This window comes from Cucurbita pepo, chromosome LG08, assembly GCF_002806865.2.
Source record: "Cucurbita pepo subsp. pepo cultivar mu-cu-16 chromosome LG08, ASM280686v2, whole genome shotgun sequence".
Lineage (NCBI taxonomy): Eukaryota > Viridiplantae > Streptophyta > Magnoliopsida > Cucurbitales > Cucurbitaceae > Cucurbita > Cucurbita pepo.
This window is the reverse complement of record NC_036645.1, coordinates 9547641-9566144: the sequence shown is the minus strand read 5'-3', so window position 1 is coordinate 9566144 and position 18504 is coordinate 9547641. Positions and strand designations below refer to the sequence as shown.

At 35.2% G+C, this 18504-nt stretch overlaps 2 protein-coding genes across 6 annotated transcripts; one reads left to right on the top strand and one right to left on the bottom strand.

The window, feature by feature from the left end:
• Positions 1–1760: 1760 nt before the first annotated feature.
• Positions 1761–13304, bottom strand: LOC111800281 (squamous cell carcinoma antigen recognized by T-cells 3). 2 transcript variants are annotated; one of them, XM_023683897.1, is made up of 17 exons: positions 12979–13304; positions 12728–12861; positions 12422–12479; positions 11721–11936; positions 10912–11193; positions 10704–10838; positions 10503–10628; positions 8749–8793; positions 8255–8362; positions 7275–7417; positions 7022–7145; positions 6641–6715; positions 5880–6221; positions 5690–5782; positions 4066–4180; positions 2580–2679; positions 1761–2102 (listed from the first exon to the last, which is right to left on the bottom strand). In XM_023683897.1, the coding sequence occupies exons 1-17, from the start codon at positions 13207–13209 to the stop codon at positions 1922–1924; spliced, it is 2508 nt and encodes an 835-aa protein (XP_023539665.1). In that variant the 5' UTR covers positions 13210–13304; the 3' UTR covers positions 1761–1921. The 2 variants fall into 2 exon arrangements, with proteins under 2 accessions (XP_023539665.1, XP_023539666.1); XM_023683898.1 differs by lacking the exon at positions 1761–2102 and having other exon boundaries at positions 2218–2679.
• Positions 13305–13387: 83 nt separating this feature from the next.
• LOC111800282 (auxin-responsive protein SAUR71-like) lies at positions 13388–15298 on the top strand. Of its 4 annotated transcripts, none has more exons than XM_023683900.1 (4): positions 13388–13672; positions 13905–14000; positions 14285–14814; positions 14940–15298. In XM_023683900.1, exons 3-4 carry the CDS (start codon positions 14337–14339, stop codon positions 14966–14968), a joined length of 507 nt encoding a protein of 168 aa, XP_023539668.1. In that variant the 5' UTR covers positions 13388–13672; positions 13905–14000; positions 14285–14336; the 3' UTR covers positions 14969–15298. The 4 variants fall into 4 exon arrangements, with proteins under 4 accessions (XP_023539668.1, XP_023539669.1, XP_023539667.1 ...); XM_023683901.1 differs by having other exon boundaries at positions 14246–14814; XM_023683899.1 differs by having other exon boundaries at positions 13905–14023.
• The last annotated feature ends 3206 nt before the right edge of the window (positions 15299–18504 follow it).

The following is an 18504-nucleotide window of genomic DNA, read 5'->3' as shown; positions in this document are numbered from 1 at the left end:
ACCTCAACACATCCATTCATATCTTCACAAATTACCAATATAATATTATATTTGTGTTGAAACCCTCTTTCATCTCATTTATTTATACGTTTAATTATGCATTCTCGAGCCTTTGACCTAGAAAGAAAGGACCATACCTCGTCTCCTCCCGTTGCCTCAACTACACTTGCCAATTTCAAACACTAAAAAAATATAAAAAGCTATAAAAAGTTATGGTCCCTCATCATCATCTTTCTTTTGTGGTTTCTTCTAGAGAGATTACATTAAGATTCAAATTCACTTTATTCTTTTATTATCCATTGGTTGCCTTTTAAATGTTCCACCCCCAAACACTGTTAACTGCAGGCATAAAGATGCAGATATTCTTTTAAAAAAAAATTTGTTACATATAAGTGCTTACCTTTGATTTTCATCGCTTCATAATTGTTGAGATTTGGACACAAGAGAAAGACAGAAATAATGTCCCGATTAAGGGGTTTTATGAGAGGCTAAATGAGGTGGGTGGGTGGCCATACAAAATTCTTCTAATAAGTGGATATTGTTTGGTGGGTCTATTTTGAATCTTATACTTTTCTTTCATAATAATCAAGGTGTTGTGTCTTTCCCAACTTTCCCAAACTAATCTCTCTCTCTCCAAACATGCATTATTCTCTACTCTTCTACTAATTACTTGTGCAACAAAAACTATATCATCTTCTTGAAACAATCTTCAAGCAAACCCAACTAGTTAACATCCATCTCCAGTTCCCATTTCTCTCATGTTATATAATAATATAAAGAACTCCCTCTTTTTGAGTTCAAACCTTCCAATTGCAGTCCAAAATTAGGAAAACCTATGTGATTTGATGCGTTGATAAAAGCAAATAGCAATGCATTATTCCATTGAAAAAGCAAAAAGAAAGAGAGGAATGCATATGCATATCAAGGGAACATTCTCTGTTGAATATGGGCTTTGGTTAAAGAGCTATAAGCCACGTGAGTGCATCCAATTAGCTTCACCTAACTCTCCATTCTTGGAGATTCAAAGCATGCAAATGGGCCATTATTACTCATTTTGCCCATTTGCCTAAAGTAAAAGACTACCTTTCCTTTTACTTGTTTTGCCTTTAGTATATATTCTCAAATCCATACCCTTTTTCTTGATATGCAGGAAACAAATTTAAACGATGAAGCTTTGGATAATGCATTGAAGAGTTAATCTACTCATTTGCTTAAGGATGAGTTTGGAATTCCTTTTGACAGAGTGAAAATGATCTTGAACGATCAAAATTTTCTTTTCAAATTGTTTATAGTATTTGGTTGTATGGTCAACAAAGATAATTTGAATATTCTTAAAGTGCTTTTAGAAGGTGTGCTCTGCTTGAACATGCTTTCTAAGTCATTCTAGACTCATTTTACATGTGTATATCTTTCTACAATCAATCATATAAAAAAGATAATTAAGAAAAAGTACCTTGTATTTTATCTTCCCATCTTGAAGGCTATTTTGGTAATCAGCTTTGTTTCTTAAACTTGAACGTCATGCAGTCTTTATTACATCTTCAATGCTATTCTGAATGTTAAGCCAAATTTGAAAAACAGAAACAAGATATGAGTTCAACTAACGATGGATTTGGATACAAAAAATAACAATGTGTACTAAAATATAAAGAACATTAGAAGAGATTGTTATTTTACAAACCTTATCCACCATCCAGTTAACTGCTGGTTCTTATAAATAAGCTGAAAATAAATCTTAAATAGAAGAAATCTCAATTGACTATATACAACAGATCCAATTCAAAGGATACCATGGTATGCCAAAACTATCTCTACATCACAGTAAGATATTAATTTCATTTTAAAACAAAAATCCTCTTGAGGTATGGTGATATCAGGAGAAACTCTAATCTATGTCACAATCTTTAGTCCATACTAATTCTTACAACAAAAGGCTTCGGCCTTTAAAATACAGTTTCCTGAATTCATCATTGGTTTTTGGCTTCTCATCCTCTTGTTCTGCAGTCCTTGGTTTATCTGCTGTCCAACCAAGTGCTCTCACATTCCTAGGCACTGCGAACGTGTTCTTTCCCTTAAGCTCAACTTTGTTCCCTCCGTCCTTCCTCTACATCACAGTAAGATATTAATTTCATTTTAATTTCATTGTTATTCTACAAACCTTATCCACCATCCAGTTAACTGCTGGTTCTTATAAATAAGCTGAAAATAAATCTTAAATAGAAGAAATCTCAACTGACTATATACAACAGATCCAATTCAAAGGATACCATGGTATGCCAAAACTATCTCTACATCACAGTAAGATATTAATTTCATTTTAAAACAAAAATCCTCTTGAGATATGGTGATATCAGGAGAAACTCTAATCTATGTCACAATCTTTAGTCCATACTAATTCTTACAACAAAAGGCTTCAGCCTTTAAAATACAGTTTCCTGAATTCATCATTGGTTTTTGGCTTCTCATCCTCTTGTTCTGCGGTCCTTGGTTTATCTGCTGTCCAACCAAGTGCTCTCACATTCCTAGGCACTGCGAACGTGTTCTTTCCCTTAAGCTCAACTTTGTTCCCTCCGTCCTTCCTCTCATTAGGTGGTTGCTCATTGGCTTTCCGAGGCTTTGCAGAACTTACTGACTCGGATGTCTTGCCTCCACTAGCTCGATCCGTAGTGTGGCCTCCCCCTACAAGTGAAGGTAATCAGAGACAGAATTCTTAGCTTTTGTCTCATTCAGAGGGATGCCAAACTTTGTGATATTACATAATGACAATTATAAAGCTGATGAGAGACAGCACAACAGTATCCCAAATGTCATTACAATCTACCTGACCTAAGCGTTTAGTTTGGTCGTGATCTGACATTTCAGAGAACCATATACTATTACTATGATTGAAGTTATCAATAAAGCATTCCCTATGATTCCCACCAACAGCATACAGATTAGATCATGATAAAGCTGTAAATTTCCTACGACAATATCCCGAATGTGCAATAGAGTTCTAGCTGGCATGCAAATGAGTTCTGACTATGAGACTGATAGATGATGCATTTAATGTAGGGGTGAATCCATCATTATCCATAGCAGAATGCATCCAAACTTTTTGAGTAAATATGAACAGAAGGGTACTTTCTTTATTCAAATAGAAAGGTTGTGAACATAATATAATTTTTCTAATTTGATGACAGTGCATACTCTACTAATCAAACAACTGAAACATACAAATCCTCAGTCTCAGTATGAGCCAGCAGTAAGATACCATTTTCAGAAGCAAAAAGTTCGGCTAACGGGTTGCAAATTGAACCACTTATCCAAAAATAATTCAGTGCAGATAAATTGAACCATTTTCTAATTTAAGTGACGAGGTTGTTGCATGAGAACTTTACTCTAAGCTCAAGTGATTTTAAGTCATGGCCTCTGACAATTTCGAAGCTGATGTAGTGTTGTTATAGATAATACTGTAATTTTCTTTTAGTTGAATATTTTGGTGGTAGTGAATTTTACTGAGTAGTGTTTGCTATCCCCTATATAAAGAAGCGATTTGTTTTTGTTTGCACACATCATTAATATCAATTTCATTTGTAAATAAAATTTCCCTTTGAGGATTTTTTGGGGAACGCTTAGGTTGCATCATTAATATCAATTATTCTCTATAAATAAAAAATCAGGCTTTGAATTCAAACATCATTGATGGTAATTCCATTTGTTAATAAAGATTTTCCCCTTAACGATTTCTGGAGTATTTAGGCTACAACATAATCCAATATTTAACTATTGACAAGCATACCCACATATTTAACTATTGCCGAGCATTTTTCCTGATAAAATGGATATAAGATTTCCAATACTAAAAGGTAAACAAGCATATATTTCCATTCCATTTTTTTGTTCTGAGAAAAACCCTCATATCATATGCTTCTCCCACCCTTTTCGAATAATTTTAAGGCATGTCATTAAGACTTTTAGGCTTTTTACCAAGTGTACCACATTTTGTTAGATTGTTCTAACTATTTGATTGTATGTTATCTAATTTTCATCTTTATTTATTTATTTATCTTTACTTTGTTATACCTTTCTTAGGATCTGACCGTGCAATGCTTATCTTTTTCCCAAGCAACAACTGCTTGTTTTTTGCAACTGCAGCATTGAGATGCGCATCATCAGAGAAATCTACATAAGCTAGTCCCTACAAATAAGAATTCTATCCATCAGTACTACAACAAAAAATCATGCCATCAGTTTACAACCTGTAAGGAGGCTAAGCTCAATCAAAATACTCTTAAAAATGCACATGAACAAGTTAGTGTACTACCTACAGAACAGAAATACATAAAATTACATCCAAAAATAAGAAGTACAATCACAAGTTTAGCAGGGAAAGCTGAAAAAGTGTACAAGACTTCAGATTCTACAAAAAGTAAAAATAATAGGTCACATTAAGCAGAGAAAGAAGAGTAACAAAATAGTCCACGTCCATAAATCATCGTGGACATTTACTATGAGTTATACTTCCTCAATGAGAGGAATGGTTACCATGAATTCATTTGTCTACCAAAAATCATTGTTTTCCCCTTCGTTTCATGATTTTTCATTTCTACCTCTCTTTCTTCTGTTTCTTTCAATTTTGGTCACGGTATTATGCCTAAAATGTAAACACGGGATAACAAAGAGTATAACGTTGATCCACCTTCACTAACACAATTTCTTGAACTAGACATCAACTAATATAAACAAAGGCACTAATAGTGCTTTCATCCTATCTATTGGAAACAAGAGCATAGAAGTCGCTGACAGGCAGGGTAGTTGACTTGCTCTTCATACTCCCGTATGTTTTTCTTTCTTTCTTTCTATTTTTTTGCCAAGTAGAAGGACTTGCGTAACCCCTGGCTCAAACCCACTTGTTAGAGCAGTGAGCTGGTTACTACTTTAAGTCGAAGGTGGGAAAGGGGTAATGGTTAGTGTCTGAAAAAGTAAGAAACAAAATGTGGATTCATGTTTTAAGTGTTGAGTCATTAGAGCTATAGCACAGGATGTGTGTGAAATAGTGTGGATACATCAACTTTAGGTTTCAGTAATACCACGCCAACTAAATTGCAGTGTGATAATCAAGTTGCATTTCCATTGCGTCTAATCTAATATTTCATGAGAAGACTAAACATATTGAAATGAATTGTCATTTCATTTGTGAGAAAATACAACAAAAGTTAGTGTTTACAGGATATGTGAAGATTGGAGAACAATTAGGACATATCCTTATCAAAGCTTCAGATGAAGAAAGAATAAACCATCTTTGCAACCAGCCAGGCATAATTGACATATTTGCTCCAGTTTGAGAGGGAGCGTTATAATATATGTTATTATGTACAGTTGTTCTTTATTGTAATTGTAAATTCCTTTAGTTTAGGTTCTCCTCTATGCCCATATATATATATATAAGTATTTTTCTCAATACAAGTGTATTTTAAGTATTTTCCCCAATACTAGTACATAGGTATTCCATGGAAAACGTTTATGTCCTTCCAAACACACAAATATACAGGAAACCAATTCTCGACCATCCTCTATCAAACTATAAGAAGCAAGCATTCAGACTTACCAAAAAAATCACAGTATGCAATTAGTAAGAACTTTTCATCAAGTACTATAACAAGACAATAAATGAAAGGAAATATGTGGAGAGAAGAAGAGAGCGGACCCGTGATTTTCCAGTAAACTTATCATGCAATATTCGAATTGCAACAACTCCACCAACATCTTGGAAAAAATCCCGCAAGTGTTCATAAGTAGCCTGCCAGGTTGTAATGAAGCAACATAAATTATGTGTTCATCTATGAGAATGCTGAGCGTGAATTAAAATCAGATGGGCACTTTCAGAAATAACTTGCCTTGAGGTTGAGGTTGGAGACGAATGCAGTGCATTGGTCATTATACACTTTCCCTTTTTCCTGTACAAAATCTTTCATTTGCTGGTCACTTGTATCATCAGGTTTTTTAGCTTTTGCTTTGCTGTTTCCTGTTTGGCCATCTAAGCTTTGTAATTGAGCTTTACCCTTCTCATTAACCTTCTTTGGTCCATGTGCAGCATCTTTTAGTCTCTTAGCAGGAGACTCTACATCGGGTGCATCGCCACCCAATTTTCGCTTACCATGTTCACTCGGCTTAGCAGGATTTTCTGACTCATCCATCTGTAACTTATATGACTTTAACTCTTCTAGACGAGGATTAACCTAAGATAAGGAAATCATCCAGCAGAATGTATTAGTGGTCCATTGAAGAAACAAGCATTTGAAGAATTAGTAGCTTCATAAATAACAATGGGAGCACTTGCGGAACTACTACTAATTCTCCAGATGATATAATTTTCATCCAACTACATCAGTTGGTTACTATGCATGGTACTTCTTGTGTCCTCAACTTCAGAATTTTCTTTCCACATCAACAAAAAAATATAATAATAATAATAATAATTAATTGTACCCCAAGACCATGGTGTAATGAAATTCAAAATAATGACTCTTTTACCAATGAGAAACTGAACTTTCAATAAACATTGTAAAAAGAACAAAAGCAGGTTCCAAATGTTATACGCACTTCCTTTTCATGGATCAAATATCAACAGAACTGGCAAAGTGTAAAAGAAGTGTACCTTTCGAGCAGCATGATCGAAATCTTCAAGACTACCAAATTCCCTCTCAAAACGCAACCATGAATGGCATATATCCTGAACATTTTTTTTTTCCTTTTTAAGAAACTGAAGATAACATCTAATCCAAAATGTATCAACTATTGGATAATGAGAAAAAGGATTGATTCCAAATTAAAGCTTTCTACATTTTACCCCAAAAAAGTGTGTTATGAGTTAAACTATGGGACATAGTATTGGTCTCGAGTCCCATAGTTTTTAGAGGGAAATCCCGTGATATATTAGTATCTATCCAATTGGCGACAGGTATGTAACTTGCAACAAAAATGGAAAAGGAAAAAGAATTTCAATGAAGATTATGTCACCCAGTAGAAGAAATTTTACCTCTGAACCACTCCCTGGAAATCTTTTGCTGTAACATCTCTTATATATGGATCTGGCATTATTTATATGGTTTGACTCGATTTCCATCGCTATGTAACCCTCCCATGCTGCCAATAACGAGCCACTGCAAATGAAGCAGCAACAGGAAAACAAATGATTTCCAGAAAAGGAAAAAGAGAGGGGAAAAAAAGCGTTTCATAATGGGGTAGCATGGAAGCAAGAGAGTGCGTTTCATAAAGGCAATGAAGAAAACCTGATCTTAAGCAGACTTTCCCAAACTCCACGGGCAGCAACTAGATCTTTTCCTAAGTTTATCTCTAAACGGGCCCAATAAGCATACAAACGCACTAAATCTTCTGAATTCTTTAGGTGTGGTGACAAGTAATCTGATGCACGCTATGAATAAAATCACTAAGCGTTAGTATTCAAGTGAACGTCTATCTAAATTGACTTATTAAAAGAAGTAGAAATATCCTTCATCATCTTCATCGCACTAATGTGGTAAGAGACCTTAGAAGAATTAAAATAGGGTAAGAATGATGATTAGTAGAAAAAATTCTGCCTATTATGAACTTTGAGATGGATGATAGTTCCACCACCATCTTATATTTTTTATTTTCAAAAAATAAGATTAAAAAATTGATTAAATAAATAAATAAGGAGAACATACACAAGGATAAGCGATTTTACAGGAATCAATAGCAAAAGCCTTAGAAATTGGTATTGGAATTCTTTTTAATTTTTTGATGAATGGAAGTACAAAAGATCATACCATAAAACCAGGTCGCCTCAATATTGATGTTTAGTTATTTTTAAATTAAAATAACAATAAATATATTAAAATTATATAATTTTATATGAAAATAATGACATTTATATATATTCACTACTTTAAATAAATAAATTTTAAAATATTTAATATTTGTATTAATTATGTAATGGAAATGTTAGGAGTAGTGTACTCCCTGTCCCCCCTCCCTTGAAAAAAATAAGGGAAAGTTTTTTCCTCCATCCCCAACCCTAACCTTATTCTAAATAAGGATCCCCACTCCATTTGGAGTACGACTCCACAGAGAATTTTGTTGACATCCCTATTATATTGAAATATTTTAAGAAATAATATTAACAACGCAGTTAATATGAGGGGTGGAGACATTCAATATAAGGAAATTGGTGATCAAGAGTTAAACAGGAGATGGAATCTAAGAACAAGGAAAAAAAAATATGGGAAACCTGAAAGGTCTCTTTAATCAACGAATATCCCAACACATCCTCAAGCTCAACAGCAGATGAGATTCTTCGCCTCAAGCCATCAATTCGTGTAAGAAACAAATCCAAGTACTACAACAAGGTCAAATATGAAATATCATCAAACTGAAATGAAATTTTCAAACCTTAATTCTCATTTGTGAATTCATCCCAGGCAAACTTTTAGAATGCTAATTTTAATTTGACTTTTGCTTTTTAACTTGACCTGAGAACGCTAATTAATAATAGTAATGTAAGTGGGGATCCTTTTATATTGTAATTTATTTATTCAATGAAATCATTTTTTATCAAATAAAAGATAATAATGATATAAGTACATCCCCCTACAACTACAAGTCCATTCTCTTGAGGAAGTACTATAGACCAACTATATAGGAACCAATATTAGATTGCCCAATGGAAATGAGAACAATTAGGCATATATCCAAAAATAATAATAATAATAATAATAATAATACCTCATACAAGGTTGAGAATGAGCACAGCACGGATTTCTCAAAGACCTGTATCATCAAGAAAAACAATTCTGATCTCAAGTTGGGTAGAAGTAAAACTTACTATATTATCAGTAAGTCTCTCTGTACACAAACAGAAATAGAAAATATAAATACAAAAGTAAGGTACAAACTGTAGCGGTAAGATGCCATCCATCTAATCACTACAATTTCATTTATGATGGAAAATCAGAGTTTTATTATGAAATATAGTGCAATGACCCAAAAATAGTAGTGACATTAAGTTATTAAATTATTTATTCAATACAGTTTGGGTAGTTAAATTTATTGTTCTATCTAAATTAAATATCTACTTTTTATAAAGGAAACAATGACATCAAATATTCAACAAAATAGGAGTAACACATTCTAAAGGCCTTCGGAATGAGGATTCCCTAAGCCTAAACGGAGGATCAAAAAACAGAAGGTCCTCATCTAGATTGATGATCATTCACCATCTGTGTATTACAAAAAGAATTGTGTAAAACACTCCATTTAGAGGCAGTAAACTGTACACTTACACACACACACACACACACACACACAAAAAAAAAAAAAAAAAAAAAAAAAAAAAAAAAAAAAAAAAAAAAAAAAAAAACAGAAACGAAAAAAATTGCTTGAGGAAGATTTATCTGAAAATAATCTGCTGTTTCTTTTTTTTCCATAACGCCCACAAACGAGCTGACAAGCATTTGACCACAAAATCTTTGTTTTCTCTATAAAGACCAGCCTAAGAGAAGCTCATAAAGCCTATCGACTATACTTTTAGGGGAACACCAAACCAAATAGAATGTATTCAGGATGAAACTGTAAGCAAAAGGGCAATGAGGGATGTATGGAATTCTCACTTATGTATACTTTCATTTATTCATTCAAGTCATCAGGAAGAGTGGAATCTAATGTATGCTCTCTCCTTTTTCTTCGTTCATTCTCTTCACCGTTCTTAGCCTTCATCCATCTTAGTGTTCATCCCTTTTAGCCTTCTTATCGGTCAAAATTCAAGTTGTGCTTAAGGATCATTCAGAATATGAGGTCTATCAGTTGTAGGTTGAAATAATGCATTTTTCATAAATCTTTTAGGCTAGGATTTTTTCACAATTAAGAAAAAAAATGGTTCTCGTCTTTGCTCCAGTGTTGCTCATCATAAGAAACTTCTTTGATTTGAGGAAGCTTTAGTTGACCTTATGCAGTGTCCATTAACATCACATTTCTTTCGCCTAAGAATGAGTTTGAAATTTTTTGATTATGTAAGAAGATGGATCGTTTCGGCTGGATTCTCGAATGTTTTGTTATAAAACCTTCTAGCGATAGATCAGTAGTTATGGTTCCAGTTGGGAACAATAAAAGAGGCTGGTTGGTTTTATGGGAAATGATTTGTGATGCAGTGGTAAATTGTTTGGATGAGTGTAATGATCATAATGAAGTTTCATGTGCTGAGTTGGTTAAAAGAAACTTTTGTCTTATTCTAGTCTCTAGATATTTCACTCAATGCCATTGGATCAAAAAAGAAGAAGATTCAAAAGATTGGATTATAGAGGCAAATGAAGTAGTCTTGCAAATTTTAGTAATTTATTTGTGTTTCCCTGCTCACTGTAAATAAATTTTGGCGAGAGATTTTCTTGAACCAAATGTGAAATAATAATCTTGTTAAATGAAATCAGACCAAACAATATTTAACAGAACTGCTCCAGAGAAAGGGTGTGGTTGTCAAAACTTACGGAAGCAATTTCACCCTCAGAAGCATGAGCACGTTCCAAAGCAAGCAAATACTGGACCCAAAGATCACCTATCCATGGGCAATTCCTAGTCGCCCTAGAGTAAACATTCCTCACAATATTGCTCACCTGAAAACCCAAACCTCATGTATAATTATATGTTAAGATATATCCATAGTTCATAGGAAACTGGAAAGGAGAAACCTTCAAAGTTTTGTCCATGTAACGGGTATAATCAAGCCACAGATCAACCACCACTGGAAAATCAGCAACTGCACGCTCAAACAGAACTTGTACCCTTGCGGGATCTCCAGCAGATTGTTCAAATTTCAGGTAAATCTGAAGAAATTAAAGAATTATATTAAAGCTCCAAAAAGTCTGTTTCGCATAATAAAATGTAAATGCAACATACAATGTACTGGTGAAGTCTTTCAGTATCAGTTAAATCCTGTTTTGATATTTGTTCTTCGAATTGAACACGGGCATTATACATATCCAATGCTCTTTGATAGGCTGAGGCAACTTGAGAAGGAACCCCATCCGAGTCATTAGATTTCTCATCAAGAATGCAGCCTTGTTTCACTTCCATCTCCCATGCCTTATAGGCCTCAAGCGTTGAATTCATGTTAGATAGAGGAAGTGACAACTGACGATGGAAAATGCTTCGGATTAGCTGGACTTGTTTTTCTTTCGCCTACAGAAAAATATGCAACTCTGACCATCAGTACAATTTCTATCCAAGTTAAAATTAATTTCCTTGATCATCCACAACAGAAAAAAAAATATTTATGAAAAAATAAGAAACTTGCCATACATGAGATACTACCCTTAATGTATTCAAGGAACAAGGATCAACAAAAAGATGTGCTCCTTTGCGATGACTTTTGGTTGCTTTTGCCGTTTCCAATTGGAGTGCACATACAAAAACGTAGCAAATGACNTTGTGTGTGTGTGTGTGTGTGTGTGTGTGTGTGTGTAAGAAATTGAACTTTTATTGAGAAAAAATGAAGAGAATACAAGGACATACAAAAATATTATTAAAAAAAACAAACAAACAAAAAGGAAGTTCCAAGTGCTACACAAAGGGACTTCAATCCTAAAAAAACAATAAATTTATATAGCTCTGAGCCATATAATTAAGTTACATCGTAAATGAGACACCTCATAGAAGATGACCAAAAACATAAAAAATAAAAATAAAAAAAGGAAAGAGGTTCGGACCTGAGTATCGGTTTCGTCAATGCTTTGATATATGGATTTCTCAAATTCTCTATATGCTTCCCATAATTTTTCAGCCTCAGTAAAATGCAAACCAGCAGCTGTGAGAGCACGTTCAAATAAATCTCTACCCTTTTTAATTCTAGAAGTTGCACGATCTCGCACCATTGGATCATATTCTTGAACAAAATTTAGGTAGTCACACCAAAGAGAAACTGACTGCATAACATAGTGAAAGTTAACCATCTCACATAATCATGTGCTACAAAACAAAATCTGAAAACATCATGACACCGTACAATTTCAAAATATTGTCATCCTGAATAAAAGAAAATTACAAAGCAAACTATTGTCCTCAAACTTGAAAATGATTCGTTTTATACATTGAAAGTAGAAACTCATGCAGAAAGCTGAGTTACATAGCCAACCATCTTTATTGTCAAGGCAACTAATTAATAGACCAAAAAGTAAAAGTACAAATTTCAGCTTAAGAGTCCAAGCTATAATTTGTTAAATCCGACAATGTATAAAATATATTGATTAGAATATGGGGTTCCAGATACGTGTAGGAAGAAAAGGACATGTGGTGAAACAATTGGCTTGCAGTAGCTATAAAACTGCTAATATGCTAGCATTTGTTAGTCTAACATGTAACATCTCTCGTAATACCAAAAGCTAATCTCCAAATGGCAGCCGATACAAACCAGATAATCAAACACCCCTCGCTCATATAGCCTCTCAATTGCAGCAACATCCTCTGGTCTGCAAAGGCAACGAGAAAAACGAGAGTAAAATTAATTCATAACCGACTACAAGCAAGAAAAGGGTTAACAGAAATCCAAAACCCTCTCACAATGAAATAGGGTTGAAGATTCAAGAGCTTGTTAGAAGTTTGAAATTGACAGCTCTATAATGAATTGAAGGAGCAACGGAGTAACAACTTCAGAAACTTCTGCACCACCGGAAAAGAAATAACGGGACATCTAAAAAGGTAAAATAGACGAGATTACCCAGTACTGATAGACGCTTCGTCTTTGGCCCATTCCTGCCACAGTGAAGGGGTTAAAGGGAACATCTCACTCATTGCTTCCCTTGCTTTCCTCAGGTTGTCGATGTCGCCAACTTTCCTCAAAAGTTTTATATACTTGAAGAAGTGGGGATGAGCGAGCATAAAAAGCAAGTAACGCATAAACTTAGTGTATGCAGAAGTGAAGGGGAGAAATGATGGGAAGAAGCATTAAAGAGAGTAGAGAAAAATTACTTGGACATGGGCATCGTAGTTGGAAGGGTTGGAGGAGAGCTCAGATTGAAGGGTCTGGAGTTGGAGCTTCTGGTCGGATTCGTCGACTTCGGAATCAGAGTCGGAGGAAGAAGAATCGGAGGCGGGGGAAGTGTGGTTCTGGGGAAGGTCGGGCATTGGGTCATCTCCATTGACCAAATTTTCGTCGTCCGAATTGGTCGAAAGCGGAAGTTGGGCGTTGATTGCATCCATGGCGTCGGACGTAGAGGAGGCGGAAATGAACAGTCTGGTGTTGCAAAGGAGCAGAAGTGAAGCAGTGCCTCCGCCGTAGCAGGTTTTGGGATAAAATATATTTAGTTGAATTGTAAAAAAATATATATATATATATATTTCCAAACAAAAAAGTTAAAAAAGTAACGTTATTGGTGAGTTTAGATGAAAAAGTTGTTCCATTTCACAAAATGAAATCCAAAGAAAATAAAACTGAGAAACAGAAAAAATAAAAAAAATAAAAAAGAAATTGAAGGCGGTCCAAAAGTATCGGCCATCGTTTCCGGAGGCACCTTCCTTTTCCAACGCCCATTCCTCTGTTCCCCCGAACCGCATAAATAAATACTCCTTCCCCTCTCTTCCCTCCGCTTCCCCCTCAACCCTCCTCCTTCTCCCATGCCTTTTCTTCCTCGCCTTTCCACCTAAATGCTCTTCTTCTTCGCCGGTATCTTCTTCTTTCTTTCTTTCTTTCTTTCTTTCTTTCTGCATTTTCTGCGCTTGGATTCGCCTCACTCTTCCGCCTCTCCTCCATTTTTGTACAATTCCTTGTCTTTATTATAATTCTTCATCCATTCCATTTCCGACATTGTAAAACACGTTTTCCTCAAATTCGAATTTTAACCTCACCGTTTCCTGTTGTCTTGACCCTTTTTTTTTCCTCCTTTATTGTCAATCAGGTTATATCATCATTGTTGTTCCCTTGCGTTGCATTGCATTGCAACCTTCTTACAGACTTTGATTCTGGTTTTGAATCTCAATGTGAGGAACGAATGGTGAGAGGGAATTTTAGTCTCTTGTACGTGATTTGATGAATCAAATGGATCCTACTCTGATTATTATTGTTTCTTTATTTGTTGGTTGTATGGAGCATGCTTGTGTTTCTCTTTCTTTCTTCTTGCTATAGTACAGCCTTTCCTTTTATTTCCTCTACTTGATTTTCTACTTTGAGCTTTTTACTATTTTAGTTTGTGTTAGTGTCATTCAAAACTATTCTATTACCGGCGATTTCAACTTCTAGGTAGTGGTGTTCTGATGAGAATTGTGTTTCTGGAATTAGACACAGCGAGTTCTGTCCTGGGGTTCTGTTCAATTGTGGTGAACGTCTAGAAATGGATGAAAACGGTGGGATCAAGTTGACTGGAATCCGCCAGATTGTGAGGCTGAAAGAGACTCTCCAACACTGGCAAGGCGTCACAATTAACCCGATATCCAAAGCCGCAGCCCATGAAAATCAAAGCCAAAATCTAAATCAAAATAATGGGATCCTTTCACCAGCAATCAACAAAAGGCTGACGAATGTTTTGTGTTGTGATTCGGATGAGGAGAGCTGCCAGAGCCCTGAACATCCACCCGACGTCCCAAAAGGGTACTTGGCTGTTTATGTTGGGCCGGAGCTTCGGAGGTTCATCATTCCCACTAGCTATCTTAGCCATTCGGTGTTCAAGGTGTTGCTGGAAAAGGCAGAGGAGGAGTTTGGATTTGATCATAGCGGCGGCCTCACATTCCCATGCGAGATCGAGACCTTCAAATACCTTCTCAAGTGCATGGAAAGCCAGCACAAGGATCATCCTGATGACCACACCCCAGGTAATAAATTGTATTTGTATACACACCCATTTGGTTTGCAAAGCTGATAGTTGTTGACTTTGGTATGAATTCCATTAGTATTATGACATGAATAACATGCTTCTTGTTATGGACTTCGGTTGCAGCTGGGAGTTCCTTAACCATGGAAGGATAAAAAAAAAATGGTTGTGATCCACAGCAGAGGGGGCGCTGTTTGCAAAGGCAGATGGATGTGTGTGTGCCTGCCACACATGAGATATGTTGTGAAATTGAAGTGTTGTGGTTTTGGTTTTGGTTTTGGTTTTGGTTTGGAGTCAGAAAAATTAGGGATGTGTTTAAGTAGTAGTTAGAAAAGTGGAGGATTAATGTACCGTTTGGTTTGGTTTGGTTTGGTTTGCTTTGTTTTTGCTTTTGCTTTTGTTTTTGGGAATACCCTCTCAGGGGAGATGTGAACTTCCATTTGCTTCCCTGTATTTGAATGTGAAGCACATGATTGTTTGACCACACAATATGGATTTGTTTCATTTCCAAATATTCTCATCACTATCCATGTGGGGTTGCCTTTCGTGTCTTCCTCTTCCTCTTCCTTCCAACCCGGAATCCCAAACAACAGATCTCTGCCAACTCATCATACTCTGCTGCTTTCATATCAAACACAAACATGATATGAATGATTGCATATTAATTTACTCCATCATCCATCCCTAACATGGCGATCCCTTAACTTATAAATTACTTATTCTATATATAATTATTGATGTAGAACATATTTTTATATATAAATATAGGGAAAATTCATCAATATCAACATTGCCCACAAAAAAAAAGATGAAAACTATTAATCCCAACTCAATTTTATCACCAGGACATTTCTAATCCCATGAAAAGCAGGTCCAAGCAGAAGAGATTTGTTTCTGTAACATTCTCATTATCTGGTGTATGGATAAATAAGATATGGGTTGAAGAGGAATTGACGTTAATCTTTGCTAACATGGATAATAGTAGTGTGAAAGAGAAGGGAATACTCACAATTTCTGTACAAAGAAACGTGCACCATAGTATCAACAGGGGCAAAGAGGAGGGAGCTAGGGCTTTTATTTTTCTTTCTTTTCTGCCTAAAATAGTATGGGCTTGGGCTGAATTCAGATTTTGATTTTAACGAAATTTAAGATTTTTTCTTTTAATCCTGTAAAAGTAAGAAAACAATGGTCCACTTCAATTACCTTCACATCAATTCAAAATCTTGGAGAAAAAATTATAAATAAATAAAAAAAAAAAAACGACAATTTTATCGCACATTTATAAGATGCGCCACTCTGACTTTCCACATGCCCATGGCATTGGCAGCCACACAAGAGATTCAATGCATCCAATGCCCCTTTCCTTCTACCTCCTCCTCTCAACCAATAATACCTTAACAACACCATTCAATTATGCTTTATTTTATTTATCGTCCAATCAACTTTACTAACACGTGTCTTTTTTCATTTTTACATTTTAATTTTAATTTTCTATACGATTCATATGTTGTGATCGTTTTCTTTAATTAATAGAAATTGTACTCAAGCTCGATGCCTCACCATCTTACCATTGAACTCCACTAATCTTTGAATTAGAACGTGAACTCTAGCCTTTTATCATAACGATATAGCCAACATTTGCCGTGGTTCGATTCTTACAAAAGTTTCACCCAAAGTTATAAACAAAATATCTCAAGGTGTCCCATAATCTAAAGTATCAGAGGTAGATCTTTAAAGTGTCTATAAATTGAAACATAAATCATAAACAAGTTGGTCTTAAAGAAAATGATGAATTTAGTAATCAAAATTGTCTCTTCAAATAAAGAAAATTCTACAACGTCGAGACACTGTAGATAAAAAACAAAAAAACTTTAGCCCCACACGTTTTAAACATCTAAATGCTTGTGGACTACATGAACATGCTACTAGCATTAATGAGCGAGGATTAAATTCACAACTTGAGGTTCAAGAGATTTATGGTTGACCCTCCAAAAAGCTCCTCCTCCTAGATCTCTTTAGTTTTGATCAATGTTATTGAGTTGTATTCGCAAGATGAAACATGATTGCAGTTTGGAAATACTAAAGGTATGCATTGTTGGATTTGACCGTTACGAGATAGATTTTTAGATGTCACAAAGATAGATTTTTAGATGTCACAGATATTAGTGTGACAGTTTAAAGAGTGATATTACAAATGCATCTAGAAATAATAATTTAATTTGTAGTGATTTGACTCTCAATTTTTTTTTGTTTATTTTTTTAAATAGAAGTTATATTACAAAAGGAAAATAATTAAAATAAAAAAAAGATTTAAAATTAATTTGTAATAAAAATAAATAGAAAATTGAGGAGATTGGAAGGGATAAGAATGGATAGTAGGATAAATAGAGGAGAGTGGAAAGAGGAAGGCAAAAGCGTAAATAAGGAAAGAAGGGATGGCGAAAGAAGCAAGAAAAAAGAAGAGAGAGAAAGCATAAATAATTAATAGCAAAATAAAAAAATAAAAAAATAAAAAAGAAAAATGAGAGAATTTGGGAGAGAGGAGTTTAGGGAAGATGGTGTTGAGAGCATAGGAAGACTAAGGAATTGATGTATCCCTTTCGGGGCGCCCCCTTCTCATCTGTTCCTCTTATTTTTTTAATTAATTATTTAATTAACAATCATCATTTTTTTTTAAATATTAAAATAAATAAATAAAGCAACTTGTTGTATTCCCGACTCCGGTCTTCCTTCCAGTTTGACGCGGGCACACAGTCAAGCACCCATTGCTCTCTCTCTCTCTCTCTCTCTCTCTCTCTCTCTCTCTCTTCAAAACCCTAAAAAAAAAAAAAAAAATTATAATTTTTGCACACAAACAAAGAAATTTCCTTGTCGGCTTGGACCAAACACCATCTTATCGTTTCTTCTGCACCCTTCCATTCCTCTCTTCGATCCCTTTGATCCTTCCTCTTTTTCTTCTTCTTCCCTCCCAAACCCTACCTCCTGACTTTTCCTCTTTGCTGCTCTTCAATTCACCAAATCANGGGCTTCCATGTTTTTCTTGGATTTTTTTTTCTTTCTACGTTTTTTCACATCTGCTTCATAATTTTATGTTCTAACCAACTGGGTGTGGCGTGGATCGAGGTTTTGGGATGTTTTGCTTCAATTTTGAGGCTGATGGCTTTCTGGGGTTCATTTTTGGGGTCTGTGGGTGTTTGGGGTTAGGTGAATGTGTTGTAGTCATGTGGGGGGTTGTGATTCTTGTTCTTTTTTCTTGGATCCGGAACATGGGGATCGAACTCCTTATGAATGTGTTGTTTTCGGGCTTTGTTTATTTGAATTGGGTAGTCTTTTAAGTTGCTGAATCACGAGACGATCCACTTTGTTTTCGATGAATGGGTGTGTTCTTTTCTTGGGTTTCAATTTTTATTTTTGACATTGTGAGTATTTCATGCTCTTCTGATCGGATGTGCTGTTAAAGTTCTAATGGCGGCTGCCTTTTCGCACGTCATTTAAGATACACAAAGCAAGGTCCGGCTGTCTCGCTGACAGCGTGACTACGCTAAGTGTCAGGCATTTATTGATCTATCAGACCGCCTCTACCTCATAGATACTATTTGCTGTTGTTCTTGGTTGGTAATAAATATCTTTAAAGGAGTTAATCCTGGTTATAATTGTGTTCAGCTTTATCCCATATGTTCTTCGTAGGCAG

Bases quoted from the DNA above. Each gene is read 5' to 3' on its own strand.
- LOC111800282 (XM_023683899.1), top strand. From the start codon at position 13,998: ATGGTGAGAGGGAATTTTAGTCTCTT. The intron at 14,024-14,284 runs GTACGTGATTTG...TTCTGGAATTAG, and splicing joins AGAGGGAATTTTAGTCTCTT to ACACAGCGAGTTCTGTCCTG. The intron at 14,815-14,939 runs GTAATAAATTGT...CTTCGGTTGCAG, and splicing joins TCCTGATGACCACACCCCAG to CTGGGAGTTCCTTAACCATG.
- LOC111800281 (XM_023683897.1), bottom strand. From the start codon at position 13,209: ATGGATGCAATCAACGCCCAACTTCCGCTTTCGACCAATTCGGACGAC. The intron at 10,839-10,911 runs GTATGTTGCATT...TAATTTCTTCAG, and splicing joins AAAGACTTCACCAGTACATT to ATTTACCTGAAATTTGAACA. The intron at 6,222-6,640 runs GTACACTTCTTT...TCCTTATCTTAG, and splicing joins TCGATCATGCTGCTCGAAAG to GTTAATCCTCGTCTAGAAGA.